General features: G+C 44.2%; 1 protein-coding gene across 1 annotated transcript in view; it reads left to right on the top strand.

Annotated features, from left to right (window-relative positions):
* Window positions 1-22,114, top strand: part of KCNK13 (potassium two pore domain channel subfamily K member 13) — a 762,892-nt gene extending 740,778 nt beyond the window's left edge. The window contains exon 2 of the mRNA XM_069637459.1: window positions 20,710-22,114. Coding sequence (XP_069493560.1) covers window positions 20,710-21,602 — 893 coding nt within the window. The 3' untranslated portion in view covers window positions 21,603-22,114. The remainder of the gene's footprint in view (window positions 1-20,709) is intronic.
* The last annotated feature ends 1,309 nt before the right edge of the window (window positions 22,115-23,423 follow it).

The following is a 23,423-nucleotide window of genomic DNA, read 5'->3' as shown; positions in this document are numbered from 1 at the left end:
ATTTGGTGCAATGCTGACACCCAAAGGCCATCCATGCACGGTAAAACCATGTTTTTTGCGGTAAATGTTTCAAACATCCCCATACTCACCAGCAAAGCCGAGTACCATGCAAATAGTACCTACCCTTCAAAAAATCTTTCACCATGGCAAGTGGGCTAGTAGATTTAGTGAGCTCTTAATCAGTGTCTGGGAAATGCCTATCAAATGCCCATGCAAGAGCCGAAAAAAATGCTTTTGCCAATATTTGGTTTCAACGAGTATCCCATGCATGGAAAACTGTAAGGACACACTTGTTGCTTATGAAACAAGTGGCTGATGGCACAATTGGTTAAGACATTTTTGTTACACCAGGATCTGGTGCGCAGCTACAACAAAGTGGTTACTTGTTTTTATCCCCAATTTCTTTGCTGTTGATTTTATACACCCTTTTTGTACCGATGTTCACAATTTTCATGGATTTTATGCAAAATGTGGGGGTCCCCCACCTGTCTGCAGTCCCATGTGAACCCTGAGCTGCCTCCACCTCTATAAACTCATTATCCACTTTCCCAAACCATCCGTTTCATCACAATAATATGCTGCACTGAATAATATGTGTGATGAATATTCTGCAATGAAATCACTCGATACCCAAATAAGCCAGTATCTTGCAGAAGACTGCTTAGAAATAGCATTGACATCACCTTAAAAGCACAGAGTTAGCTCAAAGAGAACCCAGGTGAGGAATTGAGTGGAGATGGGCAGCTAGTGGATGGAAATGATCATTGGGCCAGCATAGCCATAGGCGGGCATGTCAAAAGTCAAATAGCCACAAACTGTGTGTCCAGTGGTTGAAGTGCATGAAAAGAAGTCGTGGATCTATGTTCCCTGCTGCCCTTCCCCTACTCCCCACAAACCCCATTGCCACGCCATTAGTGTGTCAAGTAAAGTATTCTATGTTGGGTTCTCGCTGTCGCTTTAATTCTCATCCCTTGAGATGAGCACACTCCGGTGCCCAACTTCTCCTCCCTCGTCACTGTACTCACAAACACCAGGACGTTCTTCATAAGCTCCCGACAAATGTCCAGGAAAAAGATCCCTTTGTGAAGCCCATTCCCTGGTCTGCACAAATGCACTTGTACAATACGGACTAGAGGCCATACAGGGACTTTCTGTCACTTCACTTTGCCGCCGTTTCAAAGCGGCAACAAAGCAAGGAATAGGATTATTGGGTAATGTGTCAAACAAAGAATGCCACACGCTGCCAGCGTGGCATGATTCAGATCCCAGGATGTGCCCTGGCACAGTTATGTGAGCCTTATCATTCTATCCCTCAGTAGGCCCTGCTGAAAACAAGAACTGGCATCTCCTCAAGACACTCTGACCAAAACCCCTTGACATTTCATGGAATATTGGTGACTCCGGGGTCCCTAGTACCATGCAAGTGATGCCAAAGTGCCATTTTGGAACCCGGTCCTTGCGGAACTCTCATCTGCAAACCTGCCACTAGGAAACTGACTGGTTAGTGTGGGTAAAAGCATCCAACAAATTCCTGTTTCGATCTATGTTACCTAGTCTAGTGAACATTCTACCTAGATGCCTCCAACTTCCATGCTTCTTAAGGCATGTGGCCATGCTTACGGCCTGCAGCATGTTACACAATTAAAAATAAAGAACTTTAACTTCTGTAGCAACTGGATCCACCTTGTGTCTGGATCAGATTATGTCCCCAGCCTGTGCCATCAGTCACTACCCCCTACCAAATGGACCAATATCCTGCCTTCCAGAACTTTGCAAGCACGCGCATGCATGCACGCACTAGCGCTCGCGTGCACACGCACACAGGAATGATGCAAGGAGAGATGCGATGCTTGAAGCATATCCTACTAGCACAAATAATACTCAAGACAATGGTATTAGCATAAAATACTAACAAACTACACTGTACATGCTTAACAGCAATCCAGCGCTCTGAAGAGGAGACATATCATCACTTCAAAAACACGATGTCATAAATATGAGGCTGACAGCGTAGTAAGGTAAGGTGGGCATGTTTATTTCAAGGGAGACCCCCGGGCACAGCGCACAGCGCTCCAGGGATTCCAGTAAGAACTCTGCTCCCGTATCGTTAGCGAACACTGGGTGCGACCGAACGATACAGGAGATTGAATCGCCACACCTTTCCCCCATAACAAAAAAGAAACAGAAAGGATGACAACCAGGAACGTGGGGTGCGGGGAACTCAGGGAGAGGAAAAGATATGGGGGTGGGAAGAATGCAGGGGGAGGCAAGACGACAGAGGAATTAGTTGAGGAGGGAAGAGAAAAGTGGAGGGACGGGTAGGATGAGCAGCAGGGTCAATGCATAAAAAGGACCAAAAAGGGGGGATGAGACTGGGGTCAGTAATAAACAAAATCATCTCTGAAATTCAGAGTAGTCCTTCTTCCCTTTCTAGGCATATCCATGTAATGGGCACCACAGCTAGAACTACTTGGTGCAGTCTCATAAGACGACAGATCACCACTTGAAACATCTCCCTTGTAGAAAGGGCAGTGAACAAGATCATTGAAAGACCATTTCTTTCCCATCATCAAGCATCATGCTCTTCTTTCCTACACTTTCGACTCTCCGTGGACTCCTGTATTTGGACAATCCTTTAAGCACCTTCCTGTTTTTTTTTTTATCCTGACCAATTCTCCTTCCTTGAACACAGCAGCATGGGCGTCTCTGGTACCATCGTAATGTTCTTTGTATTTGGTCTGCTTCTCTCTCACTTTCTTCACTACTTCCTCCATATCCACAATTTTGTAATTTCTTGTTAAAAGCCATGCCAGACTCAAACGGTTGCACACAGCTCTTCCTCTCATCAAAATGAAAGGTTCAACCCCAGTAGTGGATTGTGGACTCATTCGATAGCAGTCAACGGCTCCTTGAGAGTGTCTCTTCTAGGTAATGAGTTTGCCAGAGCCAGCTGTATCGTATCCTTCATGAGCCTGTTCATGCGTTCTACCGAGCCATTTATCATGGGATGAGCTTGAGGTGCACTTATACTGGATCCCTCTATCCTTCAAGAATATCTGCATCTCTTCAGTAATTGTCTCATCCATATCTCACTCTTTGCTGAAAATGGCCTCCAAAAACAACTTGACAATCTTCTGAGCCGTCACAGAATCTTGCACAGCTGCCCATTCCGCCCACCTGAAGGTGTAATACATTAGTACTATTATGTATACTTTGTAGGCTTCCAAAGTGCCTTGGATGTCAATTGCCAGTTTCACTCAAACACAGTCTGGGACCTGCATAGGTTGTAACGGTGTTACATTAGGCTTCTTGGACTTGTGACTGATGGGACAGGCATGACATTTTTTTACAAGTTCTTCTGGGTCGCACAACATTCCTGGCCACAAGTACATCTCTCTCAAGCCTCTCTTGGTGAGACACCTACTCAACTGTCCTTCATGGGCAAAACCCAGGATCCTCTCACTCAAACCCATCCGCAGTTTGATGTGATCTCCTCTCATCATATACAGCAAACTCTCCACAATCCCATCTTGTACTTGGGCATATTTTGCAAGGTCATTATCAGTAGTGTTCCATCCCTCGCGGACAGCTCGGCGTAGTATTCCTTGCTCTCGGTCTTCACTTGAGGCTCTAATTCAATCATCTTTAGCAAATCCTGGCTGGATCTGTGGAATGATGTATTCAATTTTGTCCTCAAAGTCATTTGACTCCCCCTCACTGGCTCATGGAAGTCTAGAGAAACAGTCTGCTATCGCCTTCCCTGCCCCCAGGGTGTACAACCTCTTGACATTATACTCCATAATATCTATCATCCATCTCTGTATTCTTGGAGAAGCCAAATGTGGATGTTTGGAGTTCAAAATGTGTATCAGAGGTTTATGGTCAGTCTTTACAGTAACAGGGAGGCCACAGATGAGTGTCCTGAAGTGCTCTAAAATGCATCTTACTCCTAAGGCCTCCTTTTCAATGATCTCAGCTCTTCATCCTTCAACACACAGGAGGCGAAAGCAATCGTTACTACAGCACCTTCTTGAACCTGTTGCATTACTCCTCCTAGGCCCTCATTGCCGGCGTATACTGCGACGACACTGCTGGCAGTAGCACTGAACATACTGAGAGTGGGGCCTTTATTGGTGGCTCTCTTAGCATCTTCTAATTCACTTTGACACTGCTCTGGCCGATTGAACTTTACACATTTCTTCATTAAGCTTTTCATGTGTAACGTCTTGTCCGTGAACTGTAGGATAAACTTGGAGTAGTGCTCCACCATCCTCAGAAAGGAGTGCAACTGATCTTTGCTAATGGGAACTGAAATGTTCGATATAGTCTTTACTAGCTCCTTCTTGGCTTAATCCTTCACAATTCATCACATGCCCCAAATATATTACTTCACCCACCTTAAAACTGCACTTCAAGGTGAGCCCCTTTTCCTGAATGACCTGTAAAACACCCAGGAGTCTTGCCATCATGGTCTTCCTCTGTCATGGACGCTATGAGAATGTTGTCTAGAAAATAATAAACCCCTGTAAGGCCACCAAACACTTGCTGCATTAGTCTCTGAAAGACCAAAGCAGCAGAAGCTACTCCAAAGGGCATGCATTTGTATATAAAGACTCCTAAGCGTGTGACAAACAACGTCAGATGATGTGAATCAAGGTCAAGAACTACCTGGTGGTAGGCTGAGGATAGGTCTAACGTTGTGATGTACTTTGCAGGTCTCATAGTGGTCAGCATCTCATTGATGTTGGGCAGAATCTGCCTGTCAACCCAGATGTTGCAAAACTGTGCGCAGGCTTCTGGGACGCCCAATCTCTTCAAGGGCTCTAATACTGTTTTACTACTGTTCCTCCCCTTGGCACTCTTGCACACTCTGCCATAGGGTCCAAACACACCACACCGGAAACATTATGCAGTAGCGGCAGGGCATTCTTTCTCACCATTCGGATGTCTGGTGCATCCTCACTTTGGAGATACTATAAGATGTATGTGCTCAATTAAATCCTAACCTACGATACCATCACTAGTGTGCTTGTGATCGGTATCATGGGTCCAGTCATGAATTACTCATGTTATGCTGTCTTCTATGACTTGTGTAGTTTTCTTTGTTTTAAATTGTGAATTGGTTTGCAAAAAACCTTACACAGTTAAGAAAACATACATACAAATATAGAATGTATACACTTGAGAAAAAATACATTTAAAAAAACATATTAAGAAACCTAATTTTTTTCTGAAATAGACTCAATTTCACTCAAAAATGAACTAAAGCGATAGTCAAAGAAAAACTGTTTCTCCACATAAATCTGGCCCACAACAATTCCTTAGAATGGTCAGATGAAAAGCAGTCCAGTTCTTTAATAAAGGAGGTAGATCTTATCACATTCAGAAATTGTCAGTCCAGGATCCAGTGTTTAAGGCATTCAAAAACGCCAAGCCAACACTGCATCCTTAGATTCAGTGGTGGACCAATTATTCAATCTCTCTTTTGTGTGGAGTTGATTCAGTTTAAATCTCATGTACATTTTGCAACTCTTGGGACAAGGGAAACATTTTAGATAGGTTGACATATGACCTCTCCTGTGGGGTAACCTAGCATATTCGCTTCAACAGTCATTCTCCAGTCATCCCGGAAGAGTTTATGCCTTGCCACATCAGGATTAGTTATTAATTCCAACTCAGGGGAGCTGATTTTCTCCAACAAGTTTTACATGTCAACCCGAAATAAAGTGACAGTCTGTGTGGAACAATCAGTCATTATCTGTTTCAGATCAGCGTGCAATGAATTTTGCGACGGGGAGAGGGACCTGTTATATGAAGACAATTTACGCCAAAGCTATCAAGCTTCCAGTAAAACTATTTCCATTCATGACGTATGATGAGGTTGGGAATAGAAAGAGAGAGGCACAGTACAGCCTTCCAAATTGCACCCTGTAGGGAGTCAAGGTAAGGACCCACATGCCCTGATGCCATGTCCAACCCATATAATAAAGCTGGCTCAATCTTGCCCAGGTAAAAATTTAGGATAGGAAGAATGGACAATCTGCAAAGATTTCCATATATCCATTTCATATGGGCTAACAAGGGGGTTAGCGTGTCCTTTAACGTCAGCTTCCACATGATTACAGATGACATATCTATTTATTTATTTATTTTAACATCTATATAGCGCACCTAACCTTCAGGCATCTGAGAGCTTGTACTTAAGAAATTGGTTACATTACTTTCTTAGTCAATTTACAGACATTGCAAACATAGTTTAAGCATTTCAACAATATGGTTACAACTGGGTCAGAGTACATTAATTGCATACATAGGTTAAAGAGTTCAGCAGTATGGTAACATTCATGGGAAGGTGCATTCTATTACCTAACAGTTTCAATGTCGGTTCCCAGAGGGATTTAGTAGTTTATTGAGTGTCTTGGCTAAAGAGCCAGGTTTTGAGGCTTCTTCGGTAGGACCAGAGGGATGGGTCTGCTCTTAATGTCGTGGGCATGGTATTCCAATATTTGACTGCAATCACCGGGAAGCTGCATCCTCCTGCTTTTTGCCGTTTGAATCTCGGGATGGCCAAGTGGCTGGCATAGGTAGAATGGGTTGGTCTTGTGGATTGGACTTTGGAGTTTTGTTTAGCGAGGTATATGTGATCTTTTTTTGGGATATTGAGGGCAGCTCTGATTGCATTATTCTGTACTATCTGGAGTTTGTTCATGTTTTTAGAGGTGGATCGAGCAAAGAGGGAGTTACAGTAATCAATCCTTGAGAGAATGAGTGCTCTAGTGAGTGTAATGCAATTATCTGTGGTTAAGAAGGGTCTACAAGAGGTAATAAGTTTGGCAGTATAGGCTGATGCCGATGTGATGGCGTTTACTTGTCTGGTTAACGAGCGTTAAGAGTCCAGGTACACACCTAACGTTTTTACTTCTTTGGCTACTGTTATGCTGTTGCCGTCAATGTCAAAGGATTTGTAGACCGATGGTAGGTTCTTTAGCCTTGGTAGGCTGCCCACAATGAGGATCTCAGTTTTGTCATCATTTATACAGAGTTGGTGTTGCACCATCCAGGCTTGGATGGTGAGGTAGATAGTATTTAGGGACTTAGAGTCTGTGTCATGATTTCCAGTGCTTGGTAGCAGTATTTGGGTGTTGTCAGCATAGTTGGTATACAATTTGTTTAGGAGGTCAAAGAGGGGTTTGGTGAATACATTGTACAAAGTTGGAGATACACAAGAGCCTTGGACTCCACAGGTGACAGGGGTAGGAGAGGCTGATGCGAAAGGGGAGAAGACTCTCATGATGTGGCTGGAAAGGAAAGATTTTATCCAGTTTCTGGCATTATTCGAGAACTAGGCTGCCTGAGCTAGGTGTTGGCAGAGGATGTTGTGTTTACTAAGTCAAACGCCGCAGAGAGGTCCAGGAGGAGGAAGATGGTCAGATCGCTCTTGTCTCTAATTTGGTGCATTTGGAATCTGAGGCCCAGGAGGGCTGTTTCTGTTCCGAGGCCTGGGCGGAAACCTGATTGACGAAGGCCAAGAAGGTTGTGGGTTTCAAGGTGGTTTTGTATTTGTACGTATGCTACTCTTTCAATTATTTTTAATAGAATTGGTACTGTTGAGATAGGCCAGTAATTAGTGGGCACATTAAGGTCCAGTGTAGGTTTCTTAAGCAGTGGGAGTACCCATACTTCTTTCAATTTTTCAGGTACTTTGTTCGAGGCGAAGGAATTATTGATCAGGGTTGTGATGAACGGGGCCAATTTGTCGGCGCAGTCTTTAATGAGTGTAGCCAGGCAGATGTCTGCTTGCCATCTTGAGGGCTTCAATTCCTTTATGATTTTGATCATATTAGTTAGATTATAGCCAAGATAATGAATGGAATAGACCAGCTCCACTCTTTCAGTTTCCAGAGGATGCCACATGGTTTGGGGTTTTTTGTTTTTCGAGAAAATTACCACCTTGGATTTTGTACCATTAACTGTCAAAATATTCTTTAAGCAGTATTCATATAATAGTTTCTGTTATTTTTTTAAGTCTAGCAGAGTCCTATCGAATAGAATTGTTATCATCTGCAAAGGCCAACCAGTGAATTTTCAAGTGCCGCAATTTTACCGGCACCATATAATTATTCTGCCACAGATCCACTATATCGCCTGAATAGGTATTAAAAAGGGCTGGCAATATGCACCCCTGTCTAAATCCCACTTTAATAGCAATCAGCTGACAAACCGCACCTTCAGGATTCAAACAAACTCTCAGCATGGAGTTGTGATATAAAAGAGAAATCAACTGTACCAATTTAGGTGGTATTTTATATTTAAGCGGTTGATTCCATAAATGTTCTCATACACACAATTGAATGCTGATGGAAAGTCTAGCGATGCCATGTATATATTGCATGTATATACTGCTGCCTCAAGCACAACCTTGACATCTTTGCTATCACCTGCCTCCATGAAGTCTCCGGCCCTCTGATATCTCTGGCTCTCAATGCTATTGGAGGTGGAGTAGTCCATATCTTCATATCCTCCCTGCAGATCAGACCTTGCTTATTACCCCACCACTCCAGGCTACAAGATGCTGCTTGCCAAGCTCACATCCGACCCTCAAACCATGTTCAACCTGTTCCTAGTCCTCACATCCCCCTCTCCTAAGTAGAAGGCAGCACAGTCCACCCGTGTCCATTATTCACACGTGGGACTGTGCTGTCTGCTCTCTGCCCCTGCAATGATTTTGCTGTTTGTTGCAAAGCCGTTTGGCTCCGCAACAAACAGCAAAACAATGGGAGACAGCAGGGCTCAGAAGTGAGCTCTGCTGCCTCCCATTATGCAGCTGACAACGTGGACATGCTGGATGACAAGAGAGGACTCCTCACCTGTCGGTGTGTTCACGCTGCTCAGTGTGAACATGCTGACTGATAATAGAAGAGGTTGCATCTGTCAGACAGCATGTCTGCTTGTCGGAGTGAAGGGAGGGCCATCCGGAACCCCGTGGCTGTGCTGAAGCTTTTCAAGGATGCATGGAGGTAAGGTGTTTTTTAAATTTTAATTTAAATGTGTATATATGTGCAGTATATATGTGTATTTAAATTAAAGGAGTATGTATATGTGCATGAATGTGTGCTTGTATGTTGGTGTTTATGTTGGTGTCAATGCTGTGTTTGGTTTTATGTATGCGTGCATGCAAAGAGTTGTGTGACTGGTGGATGAATGCATGGGTGAAAGTGTTGTATGTGAGTGTGAGACCCCACCCCTAAATTTAGCAGATCTGTAGGCCACTTAATTAAGGGGTGGGATCATGGCATCAGAGGTGCACCTAGGCTAACATTTCGGTGGGCGACGGAGTGGGACTAACACTTCAAATGTTGGGAGGGGTGCTAACTTCAGAGCCTGTGGGGGAGGGACTAACTAACTTGTGTTGGCACATCTAACATCTTTCCACATTCAAATGAGACTATTCTGATGAATCTTCAATGTTACAAGCAGCTAACTCTAGCCCTCATTTCTGAAACGTCACACCTAAGGACTGCTGTGAGAATGAGATGTCTCCTGTGACCACTTCCCTTCTAATTACTCCCTTGGCATGCCAGTGCTAACCCCATATCACAATTTCAATTACCTAAAAATGTCTGTTTATGAATGCAGGTGCTAACAGTGAAATGTTTCATGTTAGTAATTTCAGGGCCTTTCAACACCGAAGCCCAGGCCCCGTTTAATGTCTGTGTCTTGTTCCATCTGGCCACAGTTCTGTTGGTCAGCCCGATAGGGGCTGGATGACAGTTTTGAAAGTGGATAGTAAGTGGGGCCAATGTGGGGCCATTAAACCCATTGCAATGTCGGTCTCCCCACTGAGGGATGGTATCTGGGTATTTCAGCTTTTGCAGTTGAAATGGGCCCCCAAGCAGCTGCCCTCGTGTTTGCAGTCTTATGACACAGACACCTACTGATAATCTGCAGCTTTTAACCACCTCACTGTATTATTTTGACTTCATTATTGATTTCAGCACTCCACAGGTGCCTTGGCCTATTTTTACAATCTGTAAGGCCTGGGGTGCCCCACAAACATCGCAAAGAAATGGGCCGCCACCAGCCCTGACAAATCTTCAACCAGCCCTGCTCCCACTTCCCTCCCAATACCCTGAGCCCAGCTGGGAAGCTGAATAGCAGCTTCACCTTCCCTGTGTCCACTAGTCGTACCTTTCAACCCAATTCAGAGGCTCTTTACTTTCATAATGCTATGCTAATCTCTGGAGAGGCGGGCCATCTAAAAGCTGAGAACAGAAGTTAAGACTTTGGCTTTATAGAAAGTCTGTTGATATTGCATGGATAGGCATTTGTACTCTGCTTGTTTGATGCTGCTGCCGCTCCATAACCAGAGCTGCGGGCTGGCGACACATCGAAAGAGGCATCTGCCTGAAAGTGGGAGGGCCTCAGCCCTCCCTAGCCAGGGCCTGGCTCCGCCCATGCAGCCAGGCCGAGTCAACAAAAACCAACATTTTGGGAGGGGGCTAGAGGCCGATCTGCTCAATGGTGTTGCACTACGTGTCTTTCATTGAAGTCCTGTTAAAAACAAACATTGGCAAAGCCAACCATTCTGGCTTCTGCATAAGTATTAGGTGTTTGCCAGGCACTGCTATTAGATGCTCAGGTATTCAAACCAGTTAGCACCTGCTACCATCAACGGCCAGTTATTAGCAATATAGCAGTGCCTTTACCATGCCTACATGAAAGCCCATTGTTAGCATTGCCAATGCTAGTTTTGTTTTAACCGTGTTGCACAAGACTATGCATCAAGGTTAAAGCAAACATACTACTAGGCTTAATTGGCTCACATTGAATTTAGGCCAACCTAGCTAGTAATAACACCTATGGTGCACAGTCAGCCTGGACATAGTTTCTGTGGCATGTCATGTTTACTGGCTGGGAGTACGTGCATGGTAATAATGGCATATATTGGTGCAGCCTGCATGGACCACATGGGAACAACCAGCATGAATATATCTTTATACTAGCATATGTTGTGTGGGAACAACCAGCATGAATATATCTTTATACTAGCATATGTTGTGTGCAACGGCGTCATGAAATGCATTGGAAAATGTTCCTGTGCATGGTTGGTGACCTGCAACTATTGGGTTTTTCCATGCGCTTCCGTACAAAACCAATTGCAAACTGTATGGATTTCTACCCTTTACCCAATTTTGCAAAGAAAGTGCTGTAAAATGCATAATCGTAACCCAATGTTTCATGCATTTTCTTGGGAGTGAGAAACCCCCTCAAATAACCGTTGTTTGTTTTGGGCACCCTCTCTGTGCTCTGTCGATCCTGCATAATTGGCACACACATTTAAGCCTCTTCAGTTCAGACATTCACCGGCCTCCACTGTACACCATCCATCTGTCACTGTGAATGATGTGTGTTTTAATGCGCACACAGGGGCAGGGTGCTCCTTAATGCTGGCGTCATGCAACACATGCCGTCATGCCATCCTATATATGTTTATGCCTATGATACAAAAGTTAGTCTGGCATAAACCTTTCTTCAGTAGAGAAATCTAACTTTGCTGTAGTTGATTTGCAGTTGTAGTAATAAACCATATTTTGGTTCCTCCACACAAACTCAAAGGGAGATTTCTCGAGTCCCCTGTTTGTGAAGATGCCGCTGCTGGCTCAGTGCGTAACATCAAAAGCGGGCCTCACCAAATGTTTTGCCCCGGGCCTCACCACATCTTGTGACAGACCTGCCAAGACCACAACGCTTCGCTACTCTCTTCAGCTCTTCGTGATATGAATTTTATTCAATTGATTGATGTACCCACACACTCTAAATTGCGAACACTGGACTGGGTTCTCACAGTAAACATGACTGTCAACATCTCAGCTGTTCTAGTCCTGTGGTTAGACCACTTCCTCATTCAGTTTCAGCTTCAGCTCTCCCTGACCAAGATCCAAAAACCTCCAGCCACCAAACCGAATCCTATACTTGTGCGCAACACCCTAAAGTGTCCCAAAAGGACCTAAAGTCTTCTCTCCAAGCCACTCTCAGCTCCCGCGCTTTGGCCCTGAACCTCTCCCCACTTGACCTGGCCAACCTATACCATGCATGTATGCTGCAGACCCTCGACCTCCATGTGCCACTTAAAAACAAACTTCCGAAACCCTCAAAAAAACAAGAATACATGGTTCACGGAAGATCTAGTGATATTATGCAGAGCCCTCGAACAACTCACCAAAAAACACCCCCCAACAGCAACCTCTCATGACTCACCAATGCAATGCACCCTTACAAGAAAGACGGAATTGCCTGCAAAGCTAACTCTTACAATGACAGAATTACCAATGCCAACCGGAATAGAAGATCATTATTTTCCATCCTTAGAGCTGGAAACACCCCTTCCGCCTATTGCTAGTACTCAAGTGGACAAAGCCTGGTGTACTACGATACAAGATGCCCTCTCTCACAAAATTGATTCTCTACTTACCAAAATAAACTCTAAAAAGGCCCTGCTTGCCACCAAAGTACCCTTGCCCAACAATCCGACCGACCAATTGCGACTCATTACCCACCACCTCCTCCCTTCACTTTCTGCCAATTCACATTAGAGCATGTGACCACCACTATCCAATTGCTCAAACCTTTCAACTGTAAAGGAGACCACTGTCCTGCCCACTTAGTCAAACTCTGTGCTCCTACGTTAGCCCCTATCATTACTGAATTTGCTAATGCCTCATTTACTACTAGCATTGTACCTCCCAATATCAAATCTACTTGGATTTCACCACTTCTTAAGCAACCTTCCCTTGACCCTTCCATCCCTACCAACTACCGGCCCATCATCACTGTTCCCTTCTTACTCAAAATTCTGGACCGTCTTGCCTATACCCAAGCATAACAATTTCTGGAGCAACACCACCTGCTAGACAACAGTCAATCCGGATTCCGTCCAAAGCACAGTACCGAAACTGTATTGTTGGATTTAAAAATCCAAATAGAGAGGATCTGTGACTCTGGAAACCTTGCCATCCTCCTCCTACTAGATCTCTCTGCAGTGTTTGATTTAGTCGACCATAACATTCTTTGCCAGAAGCTTAGACTTCATTCCCACTTCTCCCCTGAAGCCACTGCTTGGACAACATTATTTCTCAATGAGCGCACCACCAGAGTATTTATTGATGACTCCGCTGCTGATCCTATCCCAGTCACCCTTGGCGTCCCACAAGGCTCTTGCCTCTCCCCTACACTTTACAACACGTATACACAACCTCTATTTGATCTCCTTGATTCCAGTGAATTCATGTATACCAACTTCACAGATGACACGCAAGTACTCATCCCCATCTCAGGCAATCATTCACAGGACTCTGTTACCATCAACTCAGTTTATAGTACCATTCAAAACTGGATGGCCACTCATAACCTATGCCCGAACGATGAAAAATCTGAGCTCCTCATCGTGGGCTCCTCATACCGCCTCAAACCCTTGGACACCTCATTTTCTTACTTCTGCACCAATGACACTACCATTCCTGTCTTGAACCACATCAAAACCATAGGTTTCAACCTTGAAGCGGACCACTCCATAACCAGACACATCAACTCACTTGCCTCCTATACAGCTAGGCTCATCTTGCTGAGTAGGCAATTTCTTTTTCCTGGCAACTGCGTCACACATGCCAGAGCACTTATCCTCTCTAAACTAGATTATTGTAATATCCTACTCCTGGGCACCACTCCTGCCAACATCTCCAAACTACAACTACTGCCGAACAAAGCACTTCGAGCAGCCCTGGGTTTGAAATGCTCGGATCACATCACAGCCGCCAGACGAGATTCTCACTGGCTCCCCATCAAAGAATGGCTCATATTCAAAGCAGTGACTATCGCGCACCAATGCCTTTAAAAGGTCACACCCCCTTACCTCAACAACTGCGTCATCCAGAATTACCCTCCAGTGAGCTCAGATCTAGCTCCAGCATTTTTATTGTCACTACTTGCTTTAAGACCAAAAGAGCTGGTGGTGCCAGCTTTTGTGTCCTGGCTCCGTCTCTTTGGAACTCCTTACCAGCATCCATTCGAAATGAAAAAACTTACAGTATGTTAAAAATAACTACAAAAAACTTGGTTGTTTGATAAATTTGAATAACTCTGGCTATTACTACAACTGCCTACTCCACATCTTAACTTATTTACCTTCTGTCTGCACTTAACGCTGTGATATCACCGTGTCTGGGCGTTGTCACAAATGTAAAAATAAAATAAATAAAATAATGACAAATATAAGATTGCAATATCTGGAAAAATGGTCTTGTGGATTAGTCCTATGATGTCAGTACCTGGCCAATACATATATAATACCTATATACAAGCAAAAACTGCTGCCTTTGCCACTGCTTGTTTTTAACGGACCTTCTATGTGAGGAGCAGATGTGATGGTTATGTTATGTTATGTTATGTTAGAAATCTATATTGGGCATATCAATAGGAACCAAGCAGCGAGCTGCTTACAGGCGCAGCTCGTATCAAGGAAGACACAACAGTGTAATGTAGGTATTGTGGATCTAAGTAAACAGATAGGTTTTAATTTTCTTTCTACAAACGACCTGGGATTCGATCTGTCGTAGGTACGATGGAAGTAGATTCCAAGTCCGAGGGCCGGCCACCGAAAAGCGTCTGTCACCCCAGGTGGTTTTAGATACATTTTTGATGACAAGTATGAGGGCACCAAGTCGTGAATGCACCTAAACACAAGACACAATAGTTTAAATTAAATCTGCTCTTCGACCGGCAACCAATTCAGACTTCTGCGGAAATCAGAAACTGGTTATTTCCAGGGTATGGAAAAAATCAGACGTATTGCTGAATTCTGGGACACTGCCAGGCATTGTAGCTGATATTTAGGACCACCTACCAGGAGCGCATTGCAGTAGTCCAGCCTGGCATTAACAAGGGTGTCCACCACCACCGCCCGATCATCCTCGGCTATCAAGTCTTCAATTGAAAGTACACAGACTTCATAGTCTGATTTACATTTTAAAGTTGCAGTCCAAATTGAATTGCCAGATGCATCCTAAATTCTTCACAGATTCAGTAAATTTGGAAGCAATTCCAAAAGGATTTGGACAGGATGTACAGGAAAGATATTTGCCAATTTGTTTTTCGAACCAAATATAATAATTTCCGTCTTGCTAGGGTTCAGCTGAAGTTTGTTTTCAACCATCCAAAGACGGATTCTATCTGCACACTGTAAAATGTGCTCTGTTACCTTCAGTGGTTGTTTTAAGCTAACATAGATCTGGATATCATCTGTCTAGGAGTGATACTGAAGATAAAATTCCGCAAAGATTTTTTAACAATGGAAGAATGTGCAAGTTGAATAACACAGGTGACAAAGACAAACCCTGCGGTACCCCACAAGGTACTGTCAACATTTCAGAAACATGCTGGCCGGACTCACCTTGTTGGAATGAATTAGTAAGAAAGGAGGTAAACCACTTCATTGCTTTTTCTGATACCTTTGCCACAGATGTTAGCCTAGAGCCAAGTATGTTATAGTCCACAGTGTCGAAAGCTGCCAACAAGTCAAGCATGACTAGCATGCTGATGTCCCCGTTGTCGGCATTTTCGAGTAGATTGTCCCAGACCTTAATAAAGTGGTCTCTGTCCCATGTCCCGGCCTAAAGCCAGACTGGTGGGCATCTAAGATATTATTGGCTTCCAGGTAGTCTTGAAGGTGTGTGGTTACAACTTTCTCAAGGATTTTTGTTGGCCATAATAGTCCTGCAATAGGGTGGCAATTGGCCAGGACCTTGGGGCCCAAGGTCGGTTTTTTTAACAAAGGTGTTAAATAGGATTTTTTCAACTCCTCTGGCACAAAGCCTATCGAGTGAGGCATTTATAAATACTTGAATAGGTTAACTCAGTGCCTGAGCTTGTTGTTTTGCCAAATATGCTGGGATTGGGTCATAAACAAGATTTGTTGGCTTAAGGTGAAATAATAACATTTCAATGGTTTTTCTTCCAACCCAGGTGAAGTTGAACTCAGTCACATGAGTCTTTTTCTCTACTGTTATAGCCAATTCACTTAGAAGAGAAGTCATATTTGGGTGACCATCAATATTAGTTCTGATCTGCTTGAATCTATTAAAAAGAAACATATTAAAGTAATTGGCAATCTTCTGAGATGGAGGCATGCTGGAGTGTATACAGCTGGGACTGGAAATAGTCTTAATAGCTGTTTATTACTCCTTAGGTCTATTAGCTGCTAAGTGTACTTGTTTTTGCAAACTCTGTATATTTTGAAGGCCACCATGGCTGTTACATGGTCTGCAGTGGCTCTAGTCAAAAGCCACTTGTTTTCCCTTTTCCTATATATTGTCTGGTAACACTTTAATTTTTCATCAAACCACTGATTCCTTTTCCTAGGTATTGTTTTTGAAGTTTTTATTGGCACAATGGTGTTACAGTTTACTTGAAGTTGTTGCACCAGTTTTGTATAGATGTCCACCCCTATTTCACCCTCATGTATAGGTATACAGTTCAAGAGATCGTTGTCAGAGATATGATCCAGATCTTTCTTTCAGCGACAGGGTCCTGCTATGGGTAGTATACTACTTCCAACAATATTAAATTCTCTGGTCCAGGTGAACCGCACCATAGAATGGTCTGACCAACTCATTGGTTCAATATCTACATCTTGTAGGTTGATCTCTCGTGATAAAATTGGGTCTAAACTGTGTCCACTTAAGTGAGTATGAAGAGTAGAGAGGATACGAAGATTATAAGAATCCAATATGTCATATTTAGGTTTCTACATTGTTATTATCAGGCTTGTTACACCAAATATTTACATCTCCTAGTATAAGAATGTTTGACTGGATACTAACTTCCACCCCTAGATAGGTTTCCATGGTATCCAAATAGGTGGTAGCCGATCCGGGAGGCCTGTAGCACAGAATTAGTTTAATTGAGTCGTTAGTGGTAAACCGGTAGAAGCATGCCAGGCCCTGGGAAACATGATTCCCTTTCAATGTGCAGACATTTTGAATGTCTATAGTATCTTTCTAGATAACTGCAACTCCACCTCCACGTTGTGATTCTCTATTCAGCCATTTTATCAGATAATTATCTGGTACCAAAAAATGGAGATGGGACAAACATGTAGGAGTAAACCAAGTCTCGGTAACCATACATATATCAATTTTATGGGCTATAATATATTCATTTAGAACAGGCGCATTCTAAATTGCTGATCTAGCATTGATTAACGGCTAGCTTGTGAGTCATGGACAGTGTGTCAGGCTTAGTGGCCGATGATTCCAACAAAATATTAGCTCCTCTTATTTTATTCAGGGTACACAACAGGATAGTACCCTGTGTTGTGACCATGAGTGATAATAATATATCTCTAGCGTAAGACTAAGACATAGTCATGTGTACGATCCACAAAACTACATGTGGCAACAAGGCAATGTTGAAAGTAGCACGTCACTACTTACTGGGTTACTGAATAAAGGAGATCTAAAAATCTGAAATACTGACAGAAACTTCAATTTTCATGGGAGTTTTAGTCCAACATATGTTATGTTATGTTATTTTGCATTTATATAGTGCCTTATATACCATTGGTATGGTCTGAAGGTGCTGGTAGGTTGAACGCCCTTGGGAACCGAAGTTCGAGTCAGTAGAGAGAGTAGCGAGAGTCCAAAGGTGCGTGTGCGCACCAGGTATGTGTGCAGCTGGTGCGGAATTCGTGTGGTAGCTGCTTCTTAGCGGTAGGTGTGGTGGTTGAGAGATCAGGAGTATGTGTTCGCTCTGACAGGATTTATCCAGACCGAGTGTGGCTGCGTTAGGCCTGAGGAGAACGCCTGGCAGGAGGGTGTGGAGCCAGCAGTGTTTACTTAGAGTGATGGGGAGTGAGCGGGAGATGTTGATATGAGAACAGTTATACCGAATGGTGTCATAGTATCCCTGTGTTCTATTTGAGTGGTGGTGTAAAGAAGAGAGTAAGCGTGGGGTGTGGTATGATGTATGCTCTTCCAAATGTTCCCTGCATTCCAAAGCATACTATGTACGTCACGCAATTCTATGCGATCAGGTCTGCTCTATGCATTTTTATTCATTTCAGGCGTTCAAGATTGTCCTACACACTCCTGTCTGCTCGACACACTTATACACTCTAGTTCACCTTGCGTGCTCTAGTCTATCCCTCATTCTCCAGTGTGCCCCGCGCATGCTCTCATGTATTCCATGTACTCGTCTGCTCCACACACTCGTCTGCTCCACATACTCGTCCGCTCCACACACTCGTCCGCTCCACACATTCGTCCAATCCGCACACTCATCCAGTCCATCCGCTCATCCGATCTACACGCTCATCCGGTCCACACCCTCATCCGGTCCACCCAGTCATCGGCACAACATACTACTCGTCCGTTCTACGTATTCATCCATTCCACACACTCATCCGCTCTATGTATCTATCCACTATGTATTTATCCGCTCCACTAAACACACAGAGTGGGATGAATGTGGTGTTCGAGCTGCACTTTTTAATAAAGGAAGGTCTACTAAAGGTAGGGTAAGTAATGCCAGAACTATTTAGATCTGCATGAGCATTTAATTTACACAGAAAGATGTTCCCCTTAAAAATATATCAATACAATTCCTAAAATCAGTCAATTAAAAGTACATTTCAAACGACTTAAAAAAAGTCTTTGTCAAATAACTGGCTCGTGCCTAACCAGTAAATCACGTAACGGTACACAGTATTCCCATAAAATAAGAACCTGTATGAAGAATCAGCCTGCCTTTTAAATGCCACAGACCGGCTTGAGGTTGTTGCACCAGCGCTATCGCGCCCTTTGGGTGGGAAACACTGGCAAAAACTACAATTCTAGTGGGAGTTGTAGTCCAATATAGTTCAAGTGTTAAACACACAGAGCGGGGCGAATGTGGAGTTCGACCTGTACTTTTTAATAAAGGAAGGTCTACTAAAGGTAGGGTAAGTAATACCAGAACTATTTAGATCTGCATGAGCATTTAATTTACACCGAAAGATTTTCTCCTTAAAAATATATCAATACAATTCCTAAAATCAGTCAATTAAAAGTACAGTTCAAACTACTTAAAATAAGTCGTTGTCAAAATGGACATATTGTTTATAAATCCAGTGGATGAAGGGACACTTGGTTAAGACATTATTGTTATGCCAAGAGCTCATTTACACCAGCAATTAAGCCATTAACTCTTAGAGGGCTGCTTAGAAATAATAGGGCTAGGCCATTAAGCAGCACAAAGTTTGATGCTACTGTATAATACAGCAAGGTCTAAGACATCCCCAGAGGGTGTGTTTTGGATGTGGTGGGGAGGGGGGAGTAGTGGATGGGAATACCTGTAGGGATCAACCTGGCCATGAGCAGTCAATGGGTGAGTAAATAGCCAAACGCGCACAGACTGTGTCCTGCTAATTACATCCCATCCCTCTCCTATGTGTTCTTCAATGCAATAGTTTTGGCGTATAGGTGGCGCCTAATAACCCAAATCTAAAAATTGATCTAAAAACTATCTTAAACATTGCATTAAAAAAGCGTGAGTTCAGGAGCTGAACACGTCTGACTGTTGAGTTATAAAGGTTCACTGATATCATTCTTGTACTTAACTAACATCTCTTTAATGGTTAGCATGGATGACTAGAATCTCGTTTGGGGGTATCTCCCACTCCAATGCCTTCTACGGTGGCTGCCACTATTGCCCCCATACTCCTTGCCACCTGCAGTCCTGCATTTAACTAAATAAATTAATAAAAGGAACATTGGGGTTCCACCTGTTTAACTGGTGTTGATGTTCCTCTACTGAACCAACAATCAATAATGTCAACGATTTCACAAATGAATTTCCTAAGTAGATTGAGCAAGATTGAGGGTCGTGATCAATTAATGAAACAACTGGCGGAGGGGAGGGCGTGATGTTTAGGGCAAACGCATGTTTTTCCTATTGTGTGTTGGGTCTACAAGAATGAGTCACAACAAACCACGACCTGGCATGAGAGACTTAGCCTAATGCACACTAAAGCCTGCTAGGAGACTCTGAGTTGCAGAACACAGGGGCCTAACAACCCACTGTCCCTGCTGTGACTTGTACAAGAAGAACGCACCAGCTGCGGATGAACGTGATCTGCACGCAAACGTAAGGGTCAGCTGACCGCATGCCTCAAAAGAAGCTTGTCTTTTAACTCCTTCGTTAGAATTTGTGATTAAATGGCCGCAGGGACTGCTGCCTGCTATTCCTAGCAGCCCACTGACCCTCCTGAAAACCTCCTAGGCCTCTCAAAGCCTGCAAGTGGGACCTGTGCTATGTGATTCGGCACAGCTTGGATTTCCCAGGGTTTTAGTAAATCAGCGTAAAATGCCCTCAGATTCTACGGTGATCACTGTTTCTTGGGAACTCTAATGCCCCCAAACGTGATATTGCATACTTCCGTATTACTTACGATATCAGATGCAATTTGTTTATTTCTGGTAATGCTCATGACCAATGTACAGCTATGTGATGCCTGCATCGAAAATGTGTGACCAGATTTATGAGGAAAGTCAAACTAAGTGATGTTAGATAGGTATAACTGATCTGTAGTCCACCCACCCCAAGAGTGTTCACCCATCAAAAGCCTGAATGGAAAAGAATGCTACCACCCTAACACATATCTTCTCTGTCTCCCTCCAGGTTTTGGCATGACCACGCCAGCCACAGTGGGCGGCAAAATCTTCCTGATCTTCTATGGCCTGATCGGTTGCGCTGGCACCATCCTCTTCTTCAACTTGTTCCTGGAGCGCCTGATCACAGTCATTGCATTTGTCATGAAGTCCTTCCATGAGCGGCAGCTTCGCCGAAAAGGAGTGCTGCCTCACGACTCTCGCCGGGCATCCGGCCGTTCGGAGGTGGACAGCTTGGCTGGCTGGAAGCCGTCCGTCTACTACGTGATGCTGATTTTGTGCCTCGCCTCCATCGTCATCTCCTGCTGTGCCTCAGCTATGTATACGCCCATCGAAGAGTGGACCTACTTTGATTCACTTTACTTTTGCTTTGTGGCCTTCAGCACAATCGGCTTTGGGGACCTCGTCAGTAGCCAAAACGCCAACTACGAGAGTCAGGGACTCTACCGCTTTGGCAACTTCGTCTTCATCCTCATGGGAGTGTGCTGCATATACTCTTTGTTCAACGTCATATCCATAGTGATAAAGCAGTGCATCAATTGGATATTAAAAAAACTGGATTGCAGGTGCTGCCAACGATGCCAAAGAAAACTTTTCCGGTCCAGGCGGAACGCCGTGATGCCGGGCAACATTCGCACTCGACGCAACATCTCTATCGAAACGGATGCAGTGAACGAAAGCGAGGGGGATGGACGCCGCATGTCCGGCGAGATGATCTCCATGAAGGACTTCTTGGCCGCTAACAAAGTCTCGCTGGCCATCATGCAGAAACAGCTATCCGAGACGGCCAATGGATACCCTAGGTCAACTGGAACGTCTGCCCGGCAAAATGGCTTCTCCGGCGGGGTGGGGGCTCTGGCAATCATGAACAACCGACTGGCAGAGACCAGTGTGGATAGGTGAATAGAAACCGCAACCATGGCAAAGGAAGTCCTTGGGGGGGCCTGCGCAAGAGATCGGACACGGGTTCAAGTATTTCTATGGAAAATTGTTGGCTGACCGCTAGCACCTATTCTTTGCACTTTGATACAGTGTCAGATCCCACAGTTTCCTCGGTTCTTCTGGGATGTACATTCTCGCAGATAGGCTCCAGTCCCCAACTCATGATATTGTGTAATGACAAGCTTCCATTCAATAGATTTTCATTTTCTTTTATTGGTCGGCTTGCACTGAAGTCGAGTATTGAAATAGGAAATGAAAAAGAACGAGTTTCATCAAGTTCAAAAATCTAATACTCGATATTGCACTGTTGCTGGTTTCCTTTACTTCAGCCATGTTAAACTAGTCCAAGGCTAGCAGAGCAATAGGTGGAGGACAGCCTTTGGCACGACGTGCAGTAAGGCCTTATGGAGAGAGCGAGAGAGAGAGAGAGACAGAGAGGAGGAGAGTTGAAAGCGAATTGGGGCGAATTCCGTCGAGAAAAATGTGGTCGAGGTAGCTCAATGGGTTGACTGCTTGATATTGAGAAATGTGTTTAGGCCATATGGAACACGCTTGAATACGATCGTTCTGAGCTTCATAACGTAGGTGCCATTGAGGTGGCTAATAACAGCATCTAATATTTAGGCGTTGGGTAACAGTTCTGTTAATGTTCTACACTGTTTAAATGTCCATAGTTGTTTGCCACATGCGGTGATCACGCCTCCAAAACACGCACTCTCCCATTTTTCTTGCACCTCGTATCGTCTTTTTGTGACACCGCTTCTTTTTCTGTTGTCAGCTGGCCCTGTGATGCTTATTTCCGGTGCCTTTTCTTTGGCCCTGTGATGTTGATTTCTGTGATGTTGGTTTCCGGTGCCTTTTCTCTGGCCCTGTGATGTTGGTTTCCGGTGCCCTTTCTCTGGCCCTGTGATGCTTATTTCCGGTGCCTTTTCTCTGGCCCTGTGATGCTGGTTTCTGTGATGTTGGTTTCCGGTGCCCTTTCTCTGGCCCTGTGATGCTTATTTCCGGTGTCTTTTCTCTGGCCCTGTGATGTTGGTTTCTGGTGCCTTTTCTCTGGCCCTGTGATGTTGTTTTCCGGTGCCTGTTCTCTGGCCTTGTGATGTTGGTTTCCGGTGCCTTTTCTCTGGCCCTGTGATGTTGGTTTCCGGCGCCTTTTCTCTGACTTTCCCATAGTTCTGGTATCTGCTTCTCCATCCTCTCCTCTCTTATCTGTAGCTCTTTTGCTCTGTCTGTCCTCTCTCTCTCACTAGGCTCTTTGCCTTTCCCCCCATCTTTATCTCTCAACATTTCTGTTCTTTCACTCTCCATCTCATGTTCGCTTCTGCCCTTCTTTTTTATCATTTCCTAACTATAACTATCTTTCTATTGTCCTTTCTTTCTGTTCCTCTTTCACATCTCTTTTTGTCTCCCCTTTCTATTCCTTCTTTCTTTGCTTACATTTTCCCCCCCTCTTGCCTCACTGTGTGTCACCCATCCCCTTCCTGTCAGGATGCCTTCCGGATCTCACTTCTGCTTTTTCTACTCTCTGCACCTCTCAGTGTGCTCTCTCCCCTCCCCCTCTCTTTTTCCGTGTTGCTCTGCCATTCCGTCCTGACATGGTACTTCTTGCCTCCCATTCTATCCCCTGTCCCTCTCCCACATGCCTCACGCTACCATTCTCCGCTTCCCAATGCCTTTCTGTTCTCCTGCTGTCGCTATCTCTCCTTCTCCAATCTCTCCGGCTCCTCTCATTATTTTTGGCTTACTGCACAAAAACCCAGACTCGCTTATAGTGGAAAAGAT

This window comes from Ambystoma mexicanum, chromosome 14 (assembly GCF_040938575.1).
Source record: "Ambystoma mexicanum isolate Mex_15411 chromosome 14, UKY_AmexF1_1, whole genome shotgun sequence".
Lineage (NCBI taxonomy): Eukaryota > Metazoa > Chordata > Amphibia > Caudata > Ambystomatidae > Ambystoma > Ambystoma mexicanum.
Note: the sequence above shows the minus strand (reverse complement) of the source record. Positions and strands in the feature narration are given on the sequence as shown.